Source organism: Mobula hypostoma, chromosome 6 (assembly GCF_963921235.1).
Source record: "Mobula hypostoma chromosome 6, sMobHyp1.1, whole genome shotgun sequence".
Classification (NCBI taxonomy): Eukaryota; Metazoa; Chordata; class Chondrichthyes; order Myliobatiformes; family Myliobatidae; genus Mobula; species Mobula hypostoma.
In genome coordinates this window covers 171,228,876-171,247,145 of record NC_086102.1, presented here as the reverse complement: position 1 = coordinate 171,247,145, position 18,270 = coordinate 171,228,876, and the positions used below count along the sequence as shown (strand labels likewise).

Here is an 18,270-nt window from a genome sequence, read left to right as displayed (position 1 = left end):
TATATTAAAAGAAAAAGCTATTTATATTTCAAAGAGTTTACTGTTAAATGGCAATATTTTTGAAAATAACATCAACTTTTCACAAGTGCTTTCCCACCATAACTAATGGCTTTTATATTTTCTGGCACATTCTTATCTGTATTAATGCACTAGACAAATGGAAAAAACAGGCTGTGTTGACTAAACTTCAAACTCACTTTGCTGTCCAAGAAAAAGTGCAAATAAAGTTCCTGTAATGGTAAGGAAGGAATCCTGTAAATAAAAATTCAAATTACTCTCATATTGAGTTTGGGAATAAGGACGTTATGTTGCGATTGTATAAGTTGTTGATTAGGTTACACTTGGATATTGGGTACCATTTCAGTCACGCTTTTTAAGAGGAAAGTCACTGTCAAACCGGAAAGATTTACAAGGATGTTGCCGGTGGAAAGCATGCTAAACGGCTGCATCACTGTCTGGTATGGGTGGTTTGGGGAAGATGGGTACTGCACGGGATCAAAATAACCTACAGAGAATTATAAGCTTAGTCAGCTCCATCAAATGGGCACCAGTCTCCATAGTATCCAGGACACCTTCAAGGGAGTGATGCCTCAAAAAAGTAGCATCCATCATTAAGGACCCCCATCACCCAAGCCATGCCTTGTTCTCATAGCCACCATCAGGAAAAAGGTACAGGAACCTGAAAGCACACACTCAACAATCCAGAAATAGCCTCTTCCTCTCAGCCGTCCGATTTCTAAAAGGACATTGAACATCCTCACTACTTTATGTTACTATTTGGCACTACTTATTTAGTTTAACTATTCAATATATACATACTTACAGCAATTCATGATTTTCCCTATTATTATGGATTGTACTGCTGCCGGTAAGTCATTGATTTTCGCGACATATGCCAGTGATATTAAACCTGATTCTGATTCTAGACCAGAGGGCCTGAATTATAGTTGGCTGCACTGGATCTTTATTCCCTGGACTGCAGGAGAATGAGGGGGTGACCACACAGAAGTTTATAAAATCATGAGGGGTATGGATGAGATGGATGGTCACAAGTCTTTTCCCCAGGCTTGGGAAGTTCAAACCCAGAGGGCAGAGATACAAGATAAGAGGGGAAAAATTTAAAGAGTGTCCTGAGAAGTAATGTCCTTACACAAATGGTAACGAGTACCTGGGATGAGCTGGCAGAAGAGGCATTTGGGATGGGTACATGAAGGGGAGAAACTTGAAAGGTAACAGGCAAAAAAACATGTAAATGGTAAATCATAGGGAGGATGCCATGATCAGCCTAGACCAGGTAGGCCAAAGAGCCTGTTTCTGTGCTCTATTACTCCATGACACGTGGCTTTGGCAAGAAAGGAATCATACCTCCTTGAAATTATCAAATGCTAATAAGATTATTTCATGTCCTCCTCTGACAAGACAAACGGCTGCCAACAGCTCCAAGACCAGCGCCTTTGTTCTGCAAAGACAGTAAACAAGACCATTAACAGCACAAAGGGTACACAAAATACTGGTTACACGAGTTCTTTTGTACTGGACATACACACAGGAAACTTTCATCCGGAGGTAACAATGGTGCTTCATTTTGGGATTACATTTCCTCCAAATTTAACAAAAATATTTTTAGAAAATATACTAGCGGTAGATATACTATTTTCCTAAAAGCAGGATGCTTTGATGGCTTTTTTCAATTACTCCACCAAGTGTTGAAGAATCACCCTAGCAAGGTGATGTCATGACTGCAGTTTACCTCACAGTGAACACAAAACATCTTCCTCAAGAATTTCAAGTGCACACTATTAACAGCTTCTCAGAGGTCATAAATGTCACTTGTTTCCTCCTGGTGCTCAGGAGATGGCTGAATGCTATTGTGCTGGATGGTGCTTTGCCTAACACCATCTCCCAACACATACAACGAATGAACATGTCAGCCCTTCTGAGAAATATAGCATTCCACTTCAGCTCCAAGTTCTGAGATTGCACCACAGATGAGGCAGGCAGTGCTTGACAGAGTAGATTGGTGAGGGGTTCCCAACCTTTGTTATGCCGTGGACCAACACCATTAAGCAAGGGGTCCCTGGGCCCCAGGTTGGGAGCCCCCGGGACAGGTGAACAATCCTACATGTTCACTTCTTCTGCCTCACACCTTGCTTCCCATTTTGAGTGGCCATGTGCCAGGGATTCCCTGTATGCTTTCAAGGCAGCAGTATTTTTCACGTGGCGGAGTTTCCATTTCCAGGAAACTGATGATGGGCATGCTAACAGCTCGGGCTGCCCAATGGCAAGTGTAACTACGGCCTGAGTGCTTGGGATGCTGGTTTAACAGAGCACACTGATACTAGTTTGCTTATCGTACTAATGCCTTGGAGTGGCTGCCGGATAAGATGTAGGAGAACAGAAATCACTGTTGCCTGGTATAAGAAATATCTGAGGTCTTGATCTTCAATTATCTTTTTCTTCGTTGGTCAAAGGTTGTGCTGGTGCATTGAAAGCAATGGTAAGAGATGGTGCCCAAGTGTGGGAATAGATTTTCCAGGGCCTTGTAATGGACTCCTATTGTCGAAGGGCAGTATTATACAATGGGGACAGGTTTGAAGTCCATCACTCTTTCTTGTTCATTTGCTGCTAATGTACATTTGAAACAATTTGAAGTCTTCCTTGGATCTTTGATCTGTTTCAGAAACACTCTAACACCTCTTACGCGGGAAATTCTCTCACAGTCCAAGAAGTGCAAGTTCCATACTGCAGCTCCTTTATTGAAACTGATAGGAACCTTCAGGGGTAAGTGCTTCAGCCAGGACGTCCTGCTAGGGATCCCGACTGAGAGAGGAAACAAGGCCAGGGAGACCAGTACAAGACACTGCAGAAGAGAGACCAAGTAGTGTGAGGTTGATGTGGGAGGGAAAGACTCTCCTCCTTCAGATTCTTCCCAGTGGGCTCTCCAGCACCATTTCATGGTTTTGAAGTGTACACACCCTCAGTTTCGGAGCAATCCCAAACCTAACACCCATCTTCAGAAGTGGATGCATACAGTCCAATAGGGCAGACGATGTGATGAAATCTGTGTTTGAACAGTCATTTTTATTTGTTTATTGAGACAGTGCAGAGTAGGCTCTTCAATCCATGCTACCCAGCAATCCTCCAATTTAATCCTAGCCACAGGGCAATTTACAATGCCCAATTAACCTACCAACCAGTACATCTTTGGACTGTGGGACAAAACTGGTGCACCCAGAGAAAACCCACATGGTCACCGGGAGGACTTACAAACTCCTAACAGGCAGTGACGGGAACTTAGTTGCAAAGTCTGAAGATGTTCTGTAGATTAAGACAAAGCAGCATCAAATTATGACTATCAATAATTAAGACCAAAATTGTGCATTAAAAATCAAACAGCTATGCCCCATTTGGGATCCATTTTCATTCTTTTGCCTTAACAATTTTCAGAGTATAACTTGAAAATCCTACAAATCTAAAACAATTATCCTTCAATATTTGCAGTAGGTACTGTAACTCTAAATCAATACAGGGTCATAGCATGTTATTCAAATGGAAAGGATAGCTTACCTCGGATTCTTATTGTTCAGACTCAGTGCAATTTCATTTACAGCATGTGGGTGTGACATGACCATATTAAAGCCGTACTACAATAAAAGATAAAACGTTTTACAGCACATGAATAAAAGAGAGCTAAACTACTTCTCTATCAGTCAAGAACAAAATTCATTTGAATTGGTACAATTAATTTTCTCTAATTATTAGAGCTTGACAAGGGTGCATGAGAATATTAGCACAAAATTCCAGAGGAACTCAGCAAGTCAGTAAACATCTATAGACAGGAATAAAGAGTTAACGTTTCCTGTCCATAGATGGCTGCCTGACCTGCTGAATTCCTTCAGCATCTTAAGTGTGCTTCTCTGGCTTTCCAGCATCTGTCGAACCTCCTGTGTTCATGCATGGAAATATTCTTACACCCAACTCCAATGTACATAAGTGGTCTTGGTAAGGTGAGATTTTACAAGGGGGTTGTGCACCCTGTCAAAGAATGGCTGAGGGACAAATGGCAATATTACAATACCAAAAATTGAATTCTGTAAGCCAGGTTGGTCTTTGTTGTAAAGCTCAGGGTTTGATCCAAAAGATAGCAATAGGAAATTATTAACTTACAAACTGAGAAACAACTGTTTGTTGAAAGAGTGGGCTGCAAATGCATGGGAAGTATACAAGAAAAATGAGTGGTAGTCAAAACCTGTAGATAGGGAATCTGATAACAAACCACAAGTTCTCACATCCCTGCATACTTGTTACATTAACTTATTAAATAAATATGCAATAGGACTTTCCATAACACGCAGAGTCAAAAAGTTTCTGTTTTTCCCACATAATGAAATTATTTAATCTAAAAAGATTACTGACTCGAATTATTTCCTGCAAAAGGATTATTGCAGACTGTTTTTGATTTACTAACATGGAGCACTTTTGGAAAGGTGGAAAGCTTCCAATATTCCATGGTCAAATGCAAGTCAAGGCCGGCGATCACTATTCCAATGCTGGATGGTACATGCACCCAGTAATCAACAAATTTCATACTGCTGAGCAAAAATTGTCACTATAACTTGGTGAGCATTATGATTGAACAAGGAAAAGAAATCAGTCTGCATATGCCCAATTCCTTGAAGCAATTCAAGTGCAAGACAAAATAATCAATAGGGTCCAAACTGGGGAAAGGAAACTGACAGTCGGGCAGACTTCAGCTTGGTCTGAACAGAATAAATAGGAATCACTTCCTATCACTTCTTTTTGCCCTCTTTCTGCATAACAACACAATAATTTACAGTTACTGAAATCTCTAAACATGACATTTGGTATAACATGTCTGGAGATTCTTTGTGTGAGCCTTCATACACATTACTAATAGAAACAAGACTTGGTTATATGAAAGGTTCAGAATGAATCGACAGATGGAACCAAGTCATTATTTTAACGCGTTGAGGCAGAAGCTATACTTCACAGCCAACAGTGACAATGGTTCATTCAAATCCTTTCTCACAGCGGGGAAGAGTACAAAAGGCTGAAATAGAGAAACAGAAAAACATTTATTCTGTGTACCTGGTAGTTCATAATTGCACGCAAGCACATGATACAGACATGTACATCATCCTTTTTGCTCACTAATCTAGAATTCTTCAGCGTCCTTCTGCTTGGCAAAGTATTAAACCTATAGGGAGATGATAGAGAAAATACTTAGACCATCAATACACATCAAATCAATACACATAATTCAAAACCAAGAAAGAAAGGCGTTAGAATCTAAATTAAAAAGCACTGTATTCTTAAAGTCAAGAAAGCTTGAAAAATGTATTCAGACAGACCTTAATTCAGGAATCAGACAAAAAGTGGCTGCAGTGGGTTTTTTTTTAAATCCCCAGATTAGAGCATGTGTGGCATGTGGCCAACTGGTTAGGGCGTTGGACTAGCGATCTGAAGGTCGTGGGTTCAAGCCTCGGCTGGGGCAGCATGTGTCCTCGAGTAAGGCACTTAACCACACAAAGCTCCAGTCTACCCAGCTGAGAATGGGTACCGGCAAAAATGCTGGGGGTTAACCTCACGATAGACTGGCGTCCTATCGGGGGGGGGGGGGAGTCTCGTATTCTCAGTCGCTTCGTGCCACGGCATAAGGACTGGCCTCATGGGCCACAAGGCTCCTGACAGACCTTAATTTAATCAGACGAAAGCATGTTAAAATTCAAGAGAAGGATTTCGATTCCACATATATAATCTATTTCTCGCTCTCTCTCTAATATATATAGTGCAAAACGAGAAAACAAAATGTAGTGAGATAGTGTTCATGGGTTGAATGTGCATTCAGAAATCTGATGGCTGAGGGAAAGAAGCTGCTCCGGATTCATTGAGTGTGTGTCTTCAAGCTCCTATACCTCCTCCCTGATGACAGTAATGAGAAGAGGTATTCAGGTAATTATGTCATTACGGATCTAAGAGCCCAACATCAGTGGTAGGGAAATTATTCAGAAAGTCCTGAGGGACAGAATTAACTTACACTTAGAAAGACAAGGACTGACCGGGGACCGTTCCTCCTTTAATGATTGCTATCTATCAGGCAGAACAGATTAAGCCGTTCAATGATGAAAAACTGGCCCATTCCCCAACTTCACTCACTTCTCCCAAACCTGCATCTTGACTAAACTTCATTCAGTTTCCATTTGTTTGATAAAAGATCAACATTAAAAAATAATGTGGGCTTTCGCAACTACCATCAAGAAATGAGCTGTGTACCAACTGAGGTTAATAACCACTCAAATCAACTTTGTATGAAAAAAATACTTCACTCAATAAGTACTTAGAACTACAACACAAGATTTGCCCTTTCAAAAGTATCGTCCTATTCAAGACCTTAATAATAGTAAGCACGAGAGTTTACAAAAAAGCACTTCAGAAACATAATATACATCAAAGTTGCTGGTGAACGCAGCAGGCCAAGCAGCATCTATAGGAAGAGGCGCAGTCGACGTTTCAGGCCGAGACCCTTCGTCAGGACTAACTGAAGGAAGAGTGAGTAAGGGATTTGAAAGCTGGAGGGGGAGGGGGAGACGCAAAACGACAGGAGAAGACAGGAGGGGGAGGGACAGAGCCGAGAGCCGGACAGGTGATAGGCAAAAGGGGATATGAGAGGATCATGGGACAGGAGGCCTAGGGAGAAAGACGGGGGGGGGGGGTGACCCAGAGGATGGGCAAGAGGTATATTCAGAGGGACAGAGGGAGAAAAAGGAGAGTGAGAGAAAGAATGTGTGCATAAAAATGAGTAACAGCTGGGGTACGAGGGGGAGGTGGGGCCTAGCGGAAGTTAGAGAAGTCAATGTTCATGCCATCAGGTTGCAGGCTACCCAGACGGAATATAAGGTGTTGTTCCTCCAACCTGAGTGTGGCTTCATCTTTACAGTAGAGGAGGCCGTGGATAGACATGTCAGAATGGGAATGGGATGTGGAATTAAAATGTGTGGCCACTGGGAGATCCTGCTTTCTCTGGCGGACAGAGCGTAGATGTTCAGCAAAGCGGTCTCCCAGTCAGAAACATAATTATAGTTTTTATGAAACAAACTACAGGATTACCAATTTATGCACAGCAAGTTTCTATTAATAACAGTGAGATAATAATCAGGTAATTGCTATTTTATGTGCGCGAGTGATAAATATTCACCAGGAAACTTGGGAGAACTACTCTGTTCTTCAAATTTTGCTATAGACAACCTTGCCCACTTGATCTGCCGATAAAGCCTCACGTTTCAATACAACAGGCCTGAAATTTCCAAGCTTTGGTAGTCCTGGTGGGCAACCAAGACTGCTCCAGGGAGAGGCAGTTGCAAAGGAAGTAAAATGGAAAAATTGTGCAATGGTAGATTTTTAAATATTCACTATGCAGGGACAGAATTGAACTGAAGATAATAATTGATATGTAAAATAGAAAGAATGAAAAACAGGGTGATTCAAGCTGCTGGCATACGTGGAAGAAGATTTGCAATAAAGTTTGGTGACTAAAGAGTCTGCCTGAGATATTTTAATCAGGTCTGTGCAATGGGACTAGAACCTACAGAGCCAAATTTAATCTGGAGGTAATAAAATGGCCACATTCTTTACATTGACAGCTTGTGTGCAATATTTCAAACTTCACTCATGGCTGTAATTGCTCACACAACAATTTTTTTTTAAATTATGGAAATACATTTGGGGTTGTTCCACATTCTAATTGGCACAAAAGCAGTGGTAAAGCATTCTAGACAAATGACTGCACAGTGAAATAAACCAAATCCACTTCAATTCACGGTGGAATTTCCAAGCTCACTTTATGTTACAGATCTTAAATCTAACAAAGCAAAATACAAAGTTATGAGAAATGAGTTATCTACAGTAGTTTGGGAAAATACATTTAGAGTTATGATAATAAACAATTAATATGTAAAGAGTTATTTTACTGTTATCAACACATAAATATTCCTCTGAAGATACAAATGCCAATAATAGAAAAGTGGACCAACTATGGCTAAGTTAAAAAAGAAATCAGATCAAAGAAAAAAACTCAATCCTTTTATCAGATGAGGAAGGAAAATGGGGAGGGTGAACAGTCAGCGGTTATTGTACATATTGGTACAAGCAAAATCGGTAAAACAAGGAGCAAGGTCTGAGAATGAGTCTAGGGAGTGAGGTTAAGTTAGGAAGCAGAAGCTGGAACTCAAGGGTCGTGTTTGCAGATTACTCCCAATCCCACGTACTAGCAAGTTCAGAAAAAGGGTCGTGTTTCCCGATTACTCCCAGTCCCACGTACCAGCAAGTTCAGAAAAAGAAAGGATAGGCCTGATGAGTTTGCGGCTGAGGAGCTGATGTAGGGGAACAGGGATTCAGGTTCTAGAACCAGTGGGAATCACCTCTTTGTGGGAGGGGAAGGGAGAGCAGAAAAGAGACCTCAGAGGGACAGACTGCACTTGAACCAGCGCGGGACTAACATCCTTGCAGGGAAATTTGTTACTTCTTCATGAGAAGATTTAAACTAGGTTGAAATGGGATTTCAGTACAGATAATGTGAGGTGATGCATTTTGTAAAGTCAAACCAGTGTAGGGCTTATGGTAAGACACTGGGTAGTGTAATGAAACAGAGGGACTTAGGAGTACAGTGCTTAGTTCATTGAAATCGACATCTCAGAAGAGTGTTAAAAAATTTATCGCAGGGCAACATACACAAAATGCTGGAGGAACTCAGCAGGTCAGGCAGCATCTATGGAAATGAATAAACAGGCAGCCTTTCAGGCCAAGACCTTTCTTCGGGACTCAACAATGGTTTTGGCCTGAAAGGTCGACTGTTTATTAATTTCCCTTGATGCTACCTGACCTGCTGAGCTCCTCCAGCATTTTGCATGTGTTGCTTTGGATTTCCAGCATCTGCAGATTTTTTCGTGTTTATCACAATGGCCTTCATCAGTCAGGGTGTTGAGTATAAGATTTAGGGCATTATGTTGAGTTGCAGAAGTCGTCGGTGAGGCCACATGAAAAGTACGATGTACTGAATTGGTTACCCTGTTATAGGAATGACGAGGTTAAAACTGGAAAGAGTGCGGAAAAGATTTACCAGAATGTGACCATGACCAGAGGGCTTGCTTAATCGTTCTATGACTCTAGTGGAACAAATAAAGTGGGACCAGCAGATGTAGTGTTTCTTAGACATGTCGAAAGCCACACAAGAAGTTATTAAATAAAATTAGAGATTCTAACAGGGTGGAATGAACTGAATGTTGGTTAAAGAGCACAGTAGGAAGTTTGAAAGACTGTGTGTGACCAATGAGGTGCTACAAGGGTCAGAGATGAATCCCAGACTGTTCACAAATTATTTCACTGATTTGGATGAAGAGATCAACTGTAACATTTCCAAGTCAGTTGCTGTTACACTGTTAAGTACTAGCATGAGCTACAAGGATGCAGTGGGTCTTCAATGGAACTTAGATAGTTCAGAGGCTCCCAACCTTGGGTCCACAGACCCCTCAATTAATGGTAGGGCTCAACAGCATAAAAACTGCTTGGAAACATCTGCTCCAAGTAAAAGTGTGTGTAATTTTTGGAACAGAGTATATGGGGTTAGAGAGTTAAAGTATCACTCAAAATGATATTAATCAAAGGCAAAGCAGAAACAAGAATGGGAACCAAAGGATTGGGAAGCTTTTAAAAAAAAACAACAGAAGGTAACTAAAAAAGCAATAAGGAGACGGAAGATGAAATCTGAAGGTAAGCTAGTCAATAATATGAAAGATGATCCAAAAAGGTTTTGCACACAAAATGCTGGAGGAACTCAGCAGGCCAGGTAGCCACTATGGAAGAGAGAAAAGTCAATGCTTAGGGCTGAGACTGTTCATCAGTGCTGATGGAGGATCTCGGCCCAAAACATTAACTGTTTCCTCTTTTCTATAGATGCTGCCTGGCCTGTTGAGTTCCTCTAGAATTTTGTGTGTATTACTTTGATTTCCAGCATCCGCAGATGTTCTCCAGTTTGCAATCCCAGAAGTTTTTTTAGATATACAAAGAATAAGAGAAATGTGAGAGAGGATATCAGACCACTGGAAAACTGGCACTGGAGAGGTAGTAATGGGGGACAACAACTGACCTATAATTTCCTATATGTTGCCTATTTCACTTCTTAAAGAGTGCAATAATACTTGCAGTTCTCCAATCCTCCAGAACTATTCCAGGATCCCGTGATTCTTGTAACCTCACTATTTATGCCTCCATCATCTCTACAACTACCACTTTCAGAACCCTGAGACGTACTCCGTGTGGTCCAGGTGACTCATCTACCTTCAGACCTTTCAGTTTCCCAAGCATCTTCTCCATAGTAACAGCAACGGCACCCATTTCTGTCCCTAACAACCTCCAATTTCTGATTCCACAGTGAAGACTGACAGAAAATACTTAAGTTTGTCCACCATTTCCTCTGATATTCACTCTCTTCTCTCTTTTATTCTTTATATTTCTGAAAAAAAACTTTTGCTATCACCTTTTACATTATTGGCTAGCTTAGCTTCATATTTCATCTTTTCTCTCCCCATTGTTTTCTTTGTTTCCTTCTGCTAGTTTTGAAGCTTCCTAATCCTCTAACTTCCCACTATTTTCTGCAATATTATATGCCCTCTTCTTTGCTTTTATGTTGCCTTTGGCTTCTCGTCAACCACTGTTGTTTCATCCTCCCTTTAGAATACTACTTCTTCGATAGGATGTATCTATCCTGCACCTTCCTCCAGAAACATCGGCCACTGCTGTTCTGCTGGTGTCCCTTTCCAATCAACTTTGGCCAGCTTCTATCTCATACCTCTGTAATTTCTTTTTACTCTACTCTAATATTGATACATCTGATTTTAGCTTTCCCTCTCAAACTGCAGGGTAAATTATGATCACGGCCTCCTGAGGGTTCCTTTACCTTAAGCTCCTTAATCAAATCTAGATCATTACAGAACAGTCAACCTAAAAAACCCATCTCGCTGACATTTTACAAATTCCTTCTCTTGGGATCCAGCACCAACCTGATTTTCCCAAACACGAGGAAATCTGCAGAACTGGAATTTCAAGCAACACACATAAAAGTTGCTGGTAAACGCAGCAGGCCAGGCAGCATCTATAGGAAGAGGAACAGACGGCGTTTCGGGCCCAGACCGTTCGTCAGGACTAACTGAAAGAAGGGATAGTAAGAGATTTGAAAGTGGGAGGGGGAGGGAGAGATCCGAAGTGATACGAGAAGACAGGAGGGGGAGGGATGCAACCAAGAGCTGGACAGTCGATTGGCAAAAGGGATACGAGAGAATCATGGGACAGGAGGCCTAGGGAGAAAGAAAGGGGGAGGGGCGAAGCCCAGAGGATGGGCAAGGAGTATAGTGAGAGGGACAGAGGGAGAAAAAGGAGAGAGAGAGAGAGAGAAATAATAAAAATAAATAAATAACAGATAGGGTACGAAGGGGAGGTGGGGCATTAGCGGAAGTTAGAGAAGTCAATGTTCATGTCATCAGGTTGGAGGTTACCCAAATGGAATATAAGGTGTTGTTTCTCCGACCTGAGTGTGGCTTCATTTTGACAGTAGAGGAGGCCGTGGATAGACATATCAGAATGGGAATGGGACATGGAATTAAAATGTGTGGCCACTGAGAGATCCTGCTTTCTCTGGAGGACAGAGCATAGGTGTTCAGCGAAACGGTTTCCCAGCCTGCATCGGGAGCACCGGACGCAGTATATCACCCCAGCCAACTCACAGGTGAAGTGTCGCCTCACCTGGAAGAACTGTCTCTCCCATTTCATGCACATCTGCTCTCACCCCATCCTCCCGCCACCCCACTAGGAATAGGGTTCCCCTTGTCCTCACCAACCACCCCACCAGCCTCCGGATCCAACATATTATTCTCCGTAACTTCCGCCACCTCTAATAGGATCCCACCACTAAGCACATCTTTCCCTCCCCCTCCCCCTGCTTTCCACAGGGATCGCTCCCTACGCGACTCCCTTGTCCATTCGTCCCCCCCCCCATCCTTCCCCACTGATCTCCCTCCTGACACTTATCCTTGTAAGTGGAACAAGTGCTACACATGCCCTTACACTTCCTCCCTTACCACCATTCAGGGCCCCAGACAGTCCTTCCAGGTGAGGCGACATTTCACCTGTGAGTCAGCTGGGGTGATATACTGCGTCCAGTGCTCCCGATGTGGCCTTCTATATATTGGCAAGACCGGACACAGGCTGGGAGACTGTTTCGCTGAACACCTACGCTCTGTCCGCCAGAGAAAGCAGTATCTCCCAGTGGCCACACATTTTAATTCCACGTCCCATTCCCATTCTGATATGTTTATCCACTACCTCCTCTACTGTCAAGATGAAGCCACACTCACGTTGGAGGAACAACACCTTATATTCCATCTGGGTAGCCTCCAACCTGATGACACAAACATTGACTTCTCAAACTTCCGTTAATGCCCCACCTCCCCTTCGTACCCCATCCCTTATTTATTATTTTTCCTCTCTCTCCTTTTCCTCCTTCTGTCCCTCTCACTATACTCCTTGCCCATCCTCTGGGCTTCCTCCCTCCCCCTTTCTTTCTCCCTACGCCTCCTGTCCCATGATTCTCTCATATCCCTTTTGCCAATCACCTGTCCAGCTCTTGGCTCCATCCCTCCCCCTTCCGCCTTCTCCTATCATTTCCCATTTCCCTCCCCCTCCCACTTTCAAATCTCTTACTATCTCTTCCTTTAGTTAGTCCTGACGAAGGGTCTCAGCCCGAAACGTCGACTGTACCTCTTCCTAGAGATGCCGCTTGGCCTGCTGATTTTCCCAAACTACCTGCATATTGAAATCTCCCATGACAATCAAAACTTTACCCTTTTTTTTGTTTCAGGGCATGTGATAAAATAGACTGAAGTCAGCATGGGTTCCATCAGCAGGGGAAATCTTACTTGACAAATCTGCTGGAATTCTTTGAGGAAATAACGTGCAGGATTGACAAAGGAGAATCAGTGGACGTTGTACACTTGGATTTTCAAAAGCCTCCTGGCAAGGTGCTCCACATGAGGATATTAAACAAGATAAGAGCCCATGGTATTACAGGAAAGATACTAGCATAGAGAGAAGATTGGCTGACTGGTAAGAGGCAAAGACTGGGGATAAACAGGGCCTTTTCTGGTTGGCTGTGGTGTCCAGTGGTTATCTGCAGGGGTCAGTGTTGGGGTCTGGTTCTTTTCACACTATATGGCAATGATTTGGATGACAGAATTGATGGATTTGTGACCAAGTTTGCAAATGATACAAAGATAGATGGAAGGGCACTTGAGTTACTGGAAACAGTTTTGGACATTTACCCAAGATAGGATGAGCTGGCATTGGACAGAGTCCAGAGGAGATTCACGATAATAGCACCAGCGGGCACAGCCTCAGAATAGAAGAACGTCCTTTTAGAACAGAGATGAGGAATTTCTTTAACCAGAGGATGGTGAATCTGTGGAATTCATTACTACAGACAGCTGTAGAGGCCAAGTCACTGGGTATATTTAAAGCAGAGATTGACAGGTTCTTAATTAATGAGGATGTCAAAGGTTACAGGGTGAAAGCAGAAGAATAGGGTTGAGGGGGATAATAAATCAGGCATGATGGAATGGTGGAGCAGACTCAATGGGCTGAATGGCCTAATTCTGCCCCTAGGCCTTACGGACTAAGAGGCTCAATATCCTACTCCCTCTTTTATTTCTTATCAGAAACACTGAAGCTCAGTTATCCAGCAGCGTTTTACACAATTTTCCACCGCTGCCCGTAAGCGGTTTGTACATTCTCCCCGTGACCACGTGGTTTCCTCCAGGTGCTCTAGTTTCCTCCCATATTCCAAAGCCGTACAGATTGGTAAGTTAATTGGCTGCTGTGAATTATCCCATGATTAGGCTAGGATTAAATCAGAAAATTGCTGGGGTGGGGGCACTGCTCGAAGGGCCAGAGAAGAGGGCCTATACCTCGTTGTATCTCAAAAAATAAAATCAATACACAGAGCACTGACTCCGGAAGCCAAAAAAAAAATAGTAATACACGTTTATCTCGTACTGAGCTGGAGAAACACAGTCGCGTGCTGTGTTATGCATATTTTAGGAGAGCATTTTGAGGCAGGCCATTCAATGCAGGAAACAGACATGCAATGACTTATCCAGACAGAAAGCCAGAGCAGCCTGAAGGAATACTCCTGCGGTTTACTGGCATGATCTTACAATGAGTCAATACATTCTGGCACACTCCTGTTCTTAAACCCCAATCTGCCTCAAATCACTGCCGTCATTTTCCAACATTCGCCTTTTCCAGTAGTTGTGCACTGTTAGAATGATCGCTCAGACAGCCACTGCTTGAACAAGTTGTCTGTGGTAAGAGGCACAACCTCAATGGTGATTTGACACAGATATTTGCTACCAGATGTTTCACAAATTTGATCTACTCAGAGTGCAGGACAGTTTAATGGATTATTCCAGTCACCAATAAACCGACTGCTCTGAATCTCAGAAAACTAGCTCTCCTTACTCAGTTATAGTGTTATACACAGCAAATAAGTAGCAGTCCGAGCAATTCAATAAGCAAATTGACAGGTGTAAAACTGGAGGCCTGGACATCGTATCACGTAGCAGTACACTTCAAAGCATTGTATACAGTACAGCGCAAAAGTCTTGGGTACATATATATAGCTAGGGTGACTAAGACTTCTGCAGTGTGCTGTAGTAATTTTATGTATTGCACTGTACTGGCTGCCGCAAAACGAATTCGTGACATCTGTGAGTGATGATAAACCTGATTCTGATATGGGTCTCCACGGCGGACTGAGAGTGGGAAGGCACAGAGGGAGAGAAATCATGGATGGGAAAAGGGGGAGAATGGAAGGGAGCAGGAAGCACGAGAGAGTCATTCTGTGTAATGATCAATTGGAATTGAATGATCTTGCCTGATGTCTCCAGGCTGGGTGTGTCTGCACCCACCCACCCGCCTCTGCCACACCTTGCATTTTCCCTTTCTATAGCCCTCATAATTTTGTGTACCTCTATCAAATCTCTCCTCAATCCTCTACATTCCAAGCAATAAAGTCCTAACCTATTCAATCTTCCCTTATAAGTCAGGTTCTCCAGACCCAGCAACATCCTTGTAAATTTTCTCCGTACTTTCAACCTTACTTACATCTTTCCTGTAAGTAGGTGACCAAAACTGCTCACAATACTCCAAATTAGGCCTCACCGATGTTTTTTATAGCTTCCGAATAACACCCCATTTCCTGTACTCAATACTTTGATTTATGAAGGCCAACGTGCCAAAAGTTTCGTTACGATGCTATCTGTGACGCCACTTTAAATGAATTATGGACCTGTATTCCCAGATCCCTTTGTTCTACTACACTCCTCAATGCTTGTCTACCTTTCACCATCCAAGACCTATCGTGGTTAGTTAGTCCAACCAAAGTGCAACATTTCGCACTTGTCTGCATTAACTTCCATCTGCCATTTTCAGCCCATTTTTCTGTCGCAGTTTTTTCCCCAGCCCACTTTCTATACCACCTGCCCCTCATCCCTCTGGTGGCACTCCACCATCGCCATTTCCAACTTCCTTCACCCCCGCCAGATTTACAAACCCGCTCTCGTTCAACGTTGACAAATGCTGTACTGTGCAAAAACCTTAGGCACCCTATTTGTGCCTCAGACTTTTACACAGTACTGTAATTCAATTTCAATTAAGCAGAAACTCAATCATTAAAATCATTAACTTAACCACTGAATTTCCTCCAAGGTTATGTATAGGTTTGCTTCACTAACTCATGAAGGAGCTCAGACATGAGTCAACACAGGCTGTAAGGCACGTTTGGACAGCATTTCTCTGATCTTGGATGAAGCAGGAGTAAGCCCTGGATCAGCTCCTCATCCCCACAAAATCTGGTGGTTGTTCAAACAACAGTTGCTTGTGAATAGCCTCTGCTTGACCCATGATCTTTAAGGAAAGCGATCTGGCATCCTTGCCCCCCTAAATTGCCTGAGCTTATATTTTTAGGATCAAGATGTGGATTTTAAACCACGACTTTAAAATACATTAAGGGAATTACTCAAAGTGATGCTGTTGCAACGAGCACATAGTTGACACCCTGACTAATGCTTTATCTTTCAAATCGGATCACTAGAGCAATGACTATCTGGTCATGGAATTTTTTTGGAATAGCTGGGCACATTGAATGCTACAAGCTTTACATTATAATATTGATGTTCAAAAGTACTTCATTACGTGCAAAGCATTTTGTGACATTCTGATGTTTTGTAAGGTGCTATGAAAGGTCTGTCCTATTCTCAGCTTGATCTGGAACTATTTACTGAGTAAGGTATTGCAATCAGCTTAGCCATCCAGTGAACTCAGAATTTGCTTTAATTATCATTTAGCAATGACCTCTAACCTAGAACACGTGTGTCTTTAGTTGTCACAGTGCACTTGTCCCCTTAATAAATATCCAAATATGACTATGCAGGTTTCTGGAGATGTGTGAAAACAAGAAGACATTGGCTAATGTTTCCAGAATTTTGTAGATTCAACTGCAGAAAACCTGCACTATAGGAGTAGGGGTCATTTCCAATTTGGAAATCATTATTATAATGAAAAAAAATTTGTATATTAATTTTTATGCCTTTACATTTACTTATGCATGTACATTAAGCCATGGCAAAATTTACACTAGTCACTGGATTCAGCATGGAGCCAATCAGGAGTTTCAATAACAACACACAAAATGCTGGAGCAACTCAGCAGGAACTCTCTATGGAAAAGAGTAAACAAGTCAATGCTTCGGGCCGAGACCCTTCATCAGGAGTTTTAATATACAGGTATTTCTTCAGTTATGACAGCTTTCCGTTCCTGAGAACTGTTGATAACCTCTGAATAGTTCACGTTTGAAAAATCCAAGTGAATTCCTTGCTGGCAGAAGATGCCTAGAGCCCCACGGCAAATCCATCCCATTAGTCTTCCAAATACTTGTTCGTAATTGATTCCTAAGCTCCGGAACCTGGGCCTTAGCACTCAGATCTGCAGCTGGATCTTCAACTTCCTCGCAGACAGGACCCAGGCTGTAAAAAATACGGGACAAGCTCTCCTCTACAATCACTCTGAGCACCGGTGCCCCACAAGGCTGTGTACTCAGCCTCCTGCTGTACTCACTGCACACCCATGATTGCGTAGCCAAGTTTCCACCAAACTCAATATATAAGTTTGCTGATTACAAATCAATTGTAGGCCATATCTCGGGGAATGATGAGTTTGAGTACAGAGAGGAAATTAAGAACCTGATGGCATGGTGCGAAGAAAATAACCTATCCCTCAACGTCAGCAAGATGAAGGAATTGGTTGTTGACTTCAGGAGTAGCGGACCGCACAACCCCATTTACATCAGTGGTGCACAAGTGGAACAGGTCAAAAGCTTTAAGTTCCTCAGGGTCAATATCACAAATGACCTGATTTGGTCCAACCAAGCAGAGTCCACTGCCAAGAAGGCCCACCAGTGCCTTTACTTCCTCAGAAAGCTAAAGAAATTTGGCCTGTCCCCTAAAACCCTCACTAATTTTTATAGATGCACCGTAGAAAGCATTCTTCTAGGGTGCATCACAACCTGGTATGGAAGTTGTCCTGTCCAAGACCGGAAGAAGCTGCAGGGGATCGTGAACACAGCGCAGCACATCACACAAACCAATCTTCCGTCCTTGGACTCACTTTACACCGCACGCTGTCGGAGCAGTGCTGCCAGGATAATCAAGGACACGACCCACCTAGCCAACACACATTTTGTCCCTCTTTCCTCCGGGAGAAGGTTCAGGAGCTTGAAGACTCGTACGGCCAGATTTGGGAACAGCTTCTTTCCAACTGTGATAAGACTGCTGAACGGATCCTGACCCGGATCTGGGCCGTACCTTCCAAATATCCGGACCTGCATCTCGGTTTTTTTTGCACTACCTTACTTTCCCTTTTCTATTTTCTATTTATGATCTATATTTTAAATTTTTAATACTTATTATCGATTTCTAATCCAGGGAGCGTGAAGCGCAGTATCAAATATCGCTGTGATGATTGTACGCTCTAGTATCAATTGTTTGGCGACAATAAAGTAGAGTAATCCAGGGTGCACTCAAATTAGGGAACTGATAAAGTGGGGAGGATCTGTGCTAGGAAATGGCTACTCCCAGAGCAATGTCTTTC

The 18,270-nt window shown here is 42.6% G+C and overlaps 1 protein-coding gene across 7 annotated transcripts in view; it reads right to left on the bottom strand.

Annotated features, from left to right (window-relative positions):
- Positions 1-18,270, bottom strand: part of fmnl2a (formin-like 2a) — a 249,783-nt gene that overhangs the window by 58,909 nt on the left and 172,604 nt on the right. For all 7 annotated transcript variants that reach the window (XR_010018460.1, XM_063052256.1, XM_063052258.1 and 4 more), the window contains exons 7-9: positions 5,110-5,218; positions 3,568-3,644; positions 1,366-1,459 (exon numbers count right to left, since the gene is read on the bottom strand). Coding sequence is in view for 6 of the 7 variants with exons in the window: in XM_063052256.1 (XP_062908326.1) it covers positions 1,366-1,459; positions 3,568-3,644; positions 5,110-5,218 (280 nt within the window). In the remaining variant the exon portion in view is untranslated. The remainder of the gene's footprint in view (positions 1-1,365; positions 1,460-3,567; positions 3,645-5,109; positions 5,219-18,270) is intronic.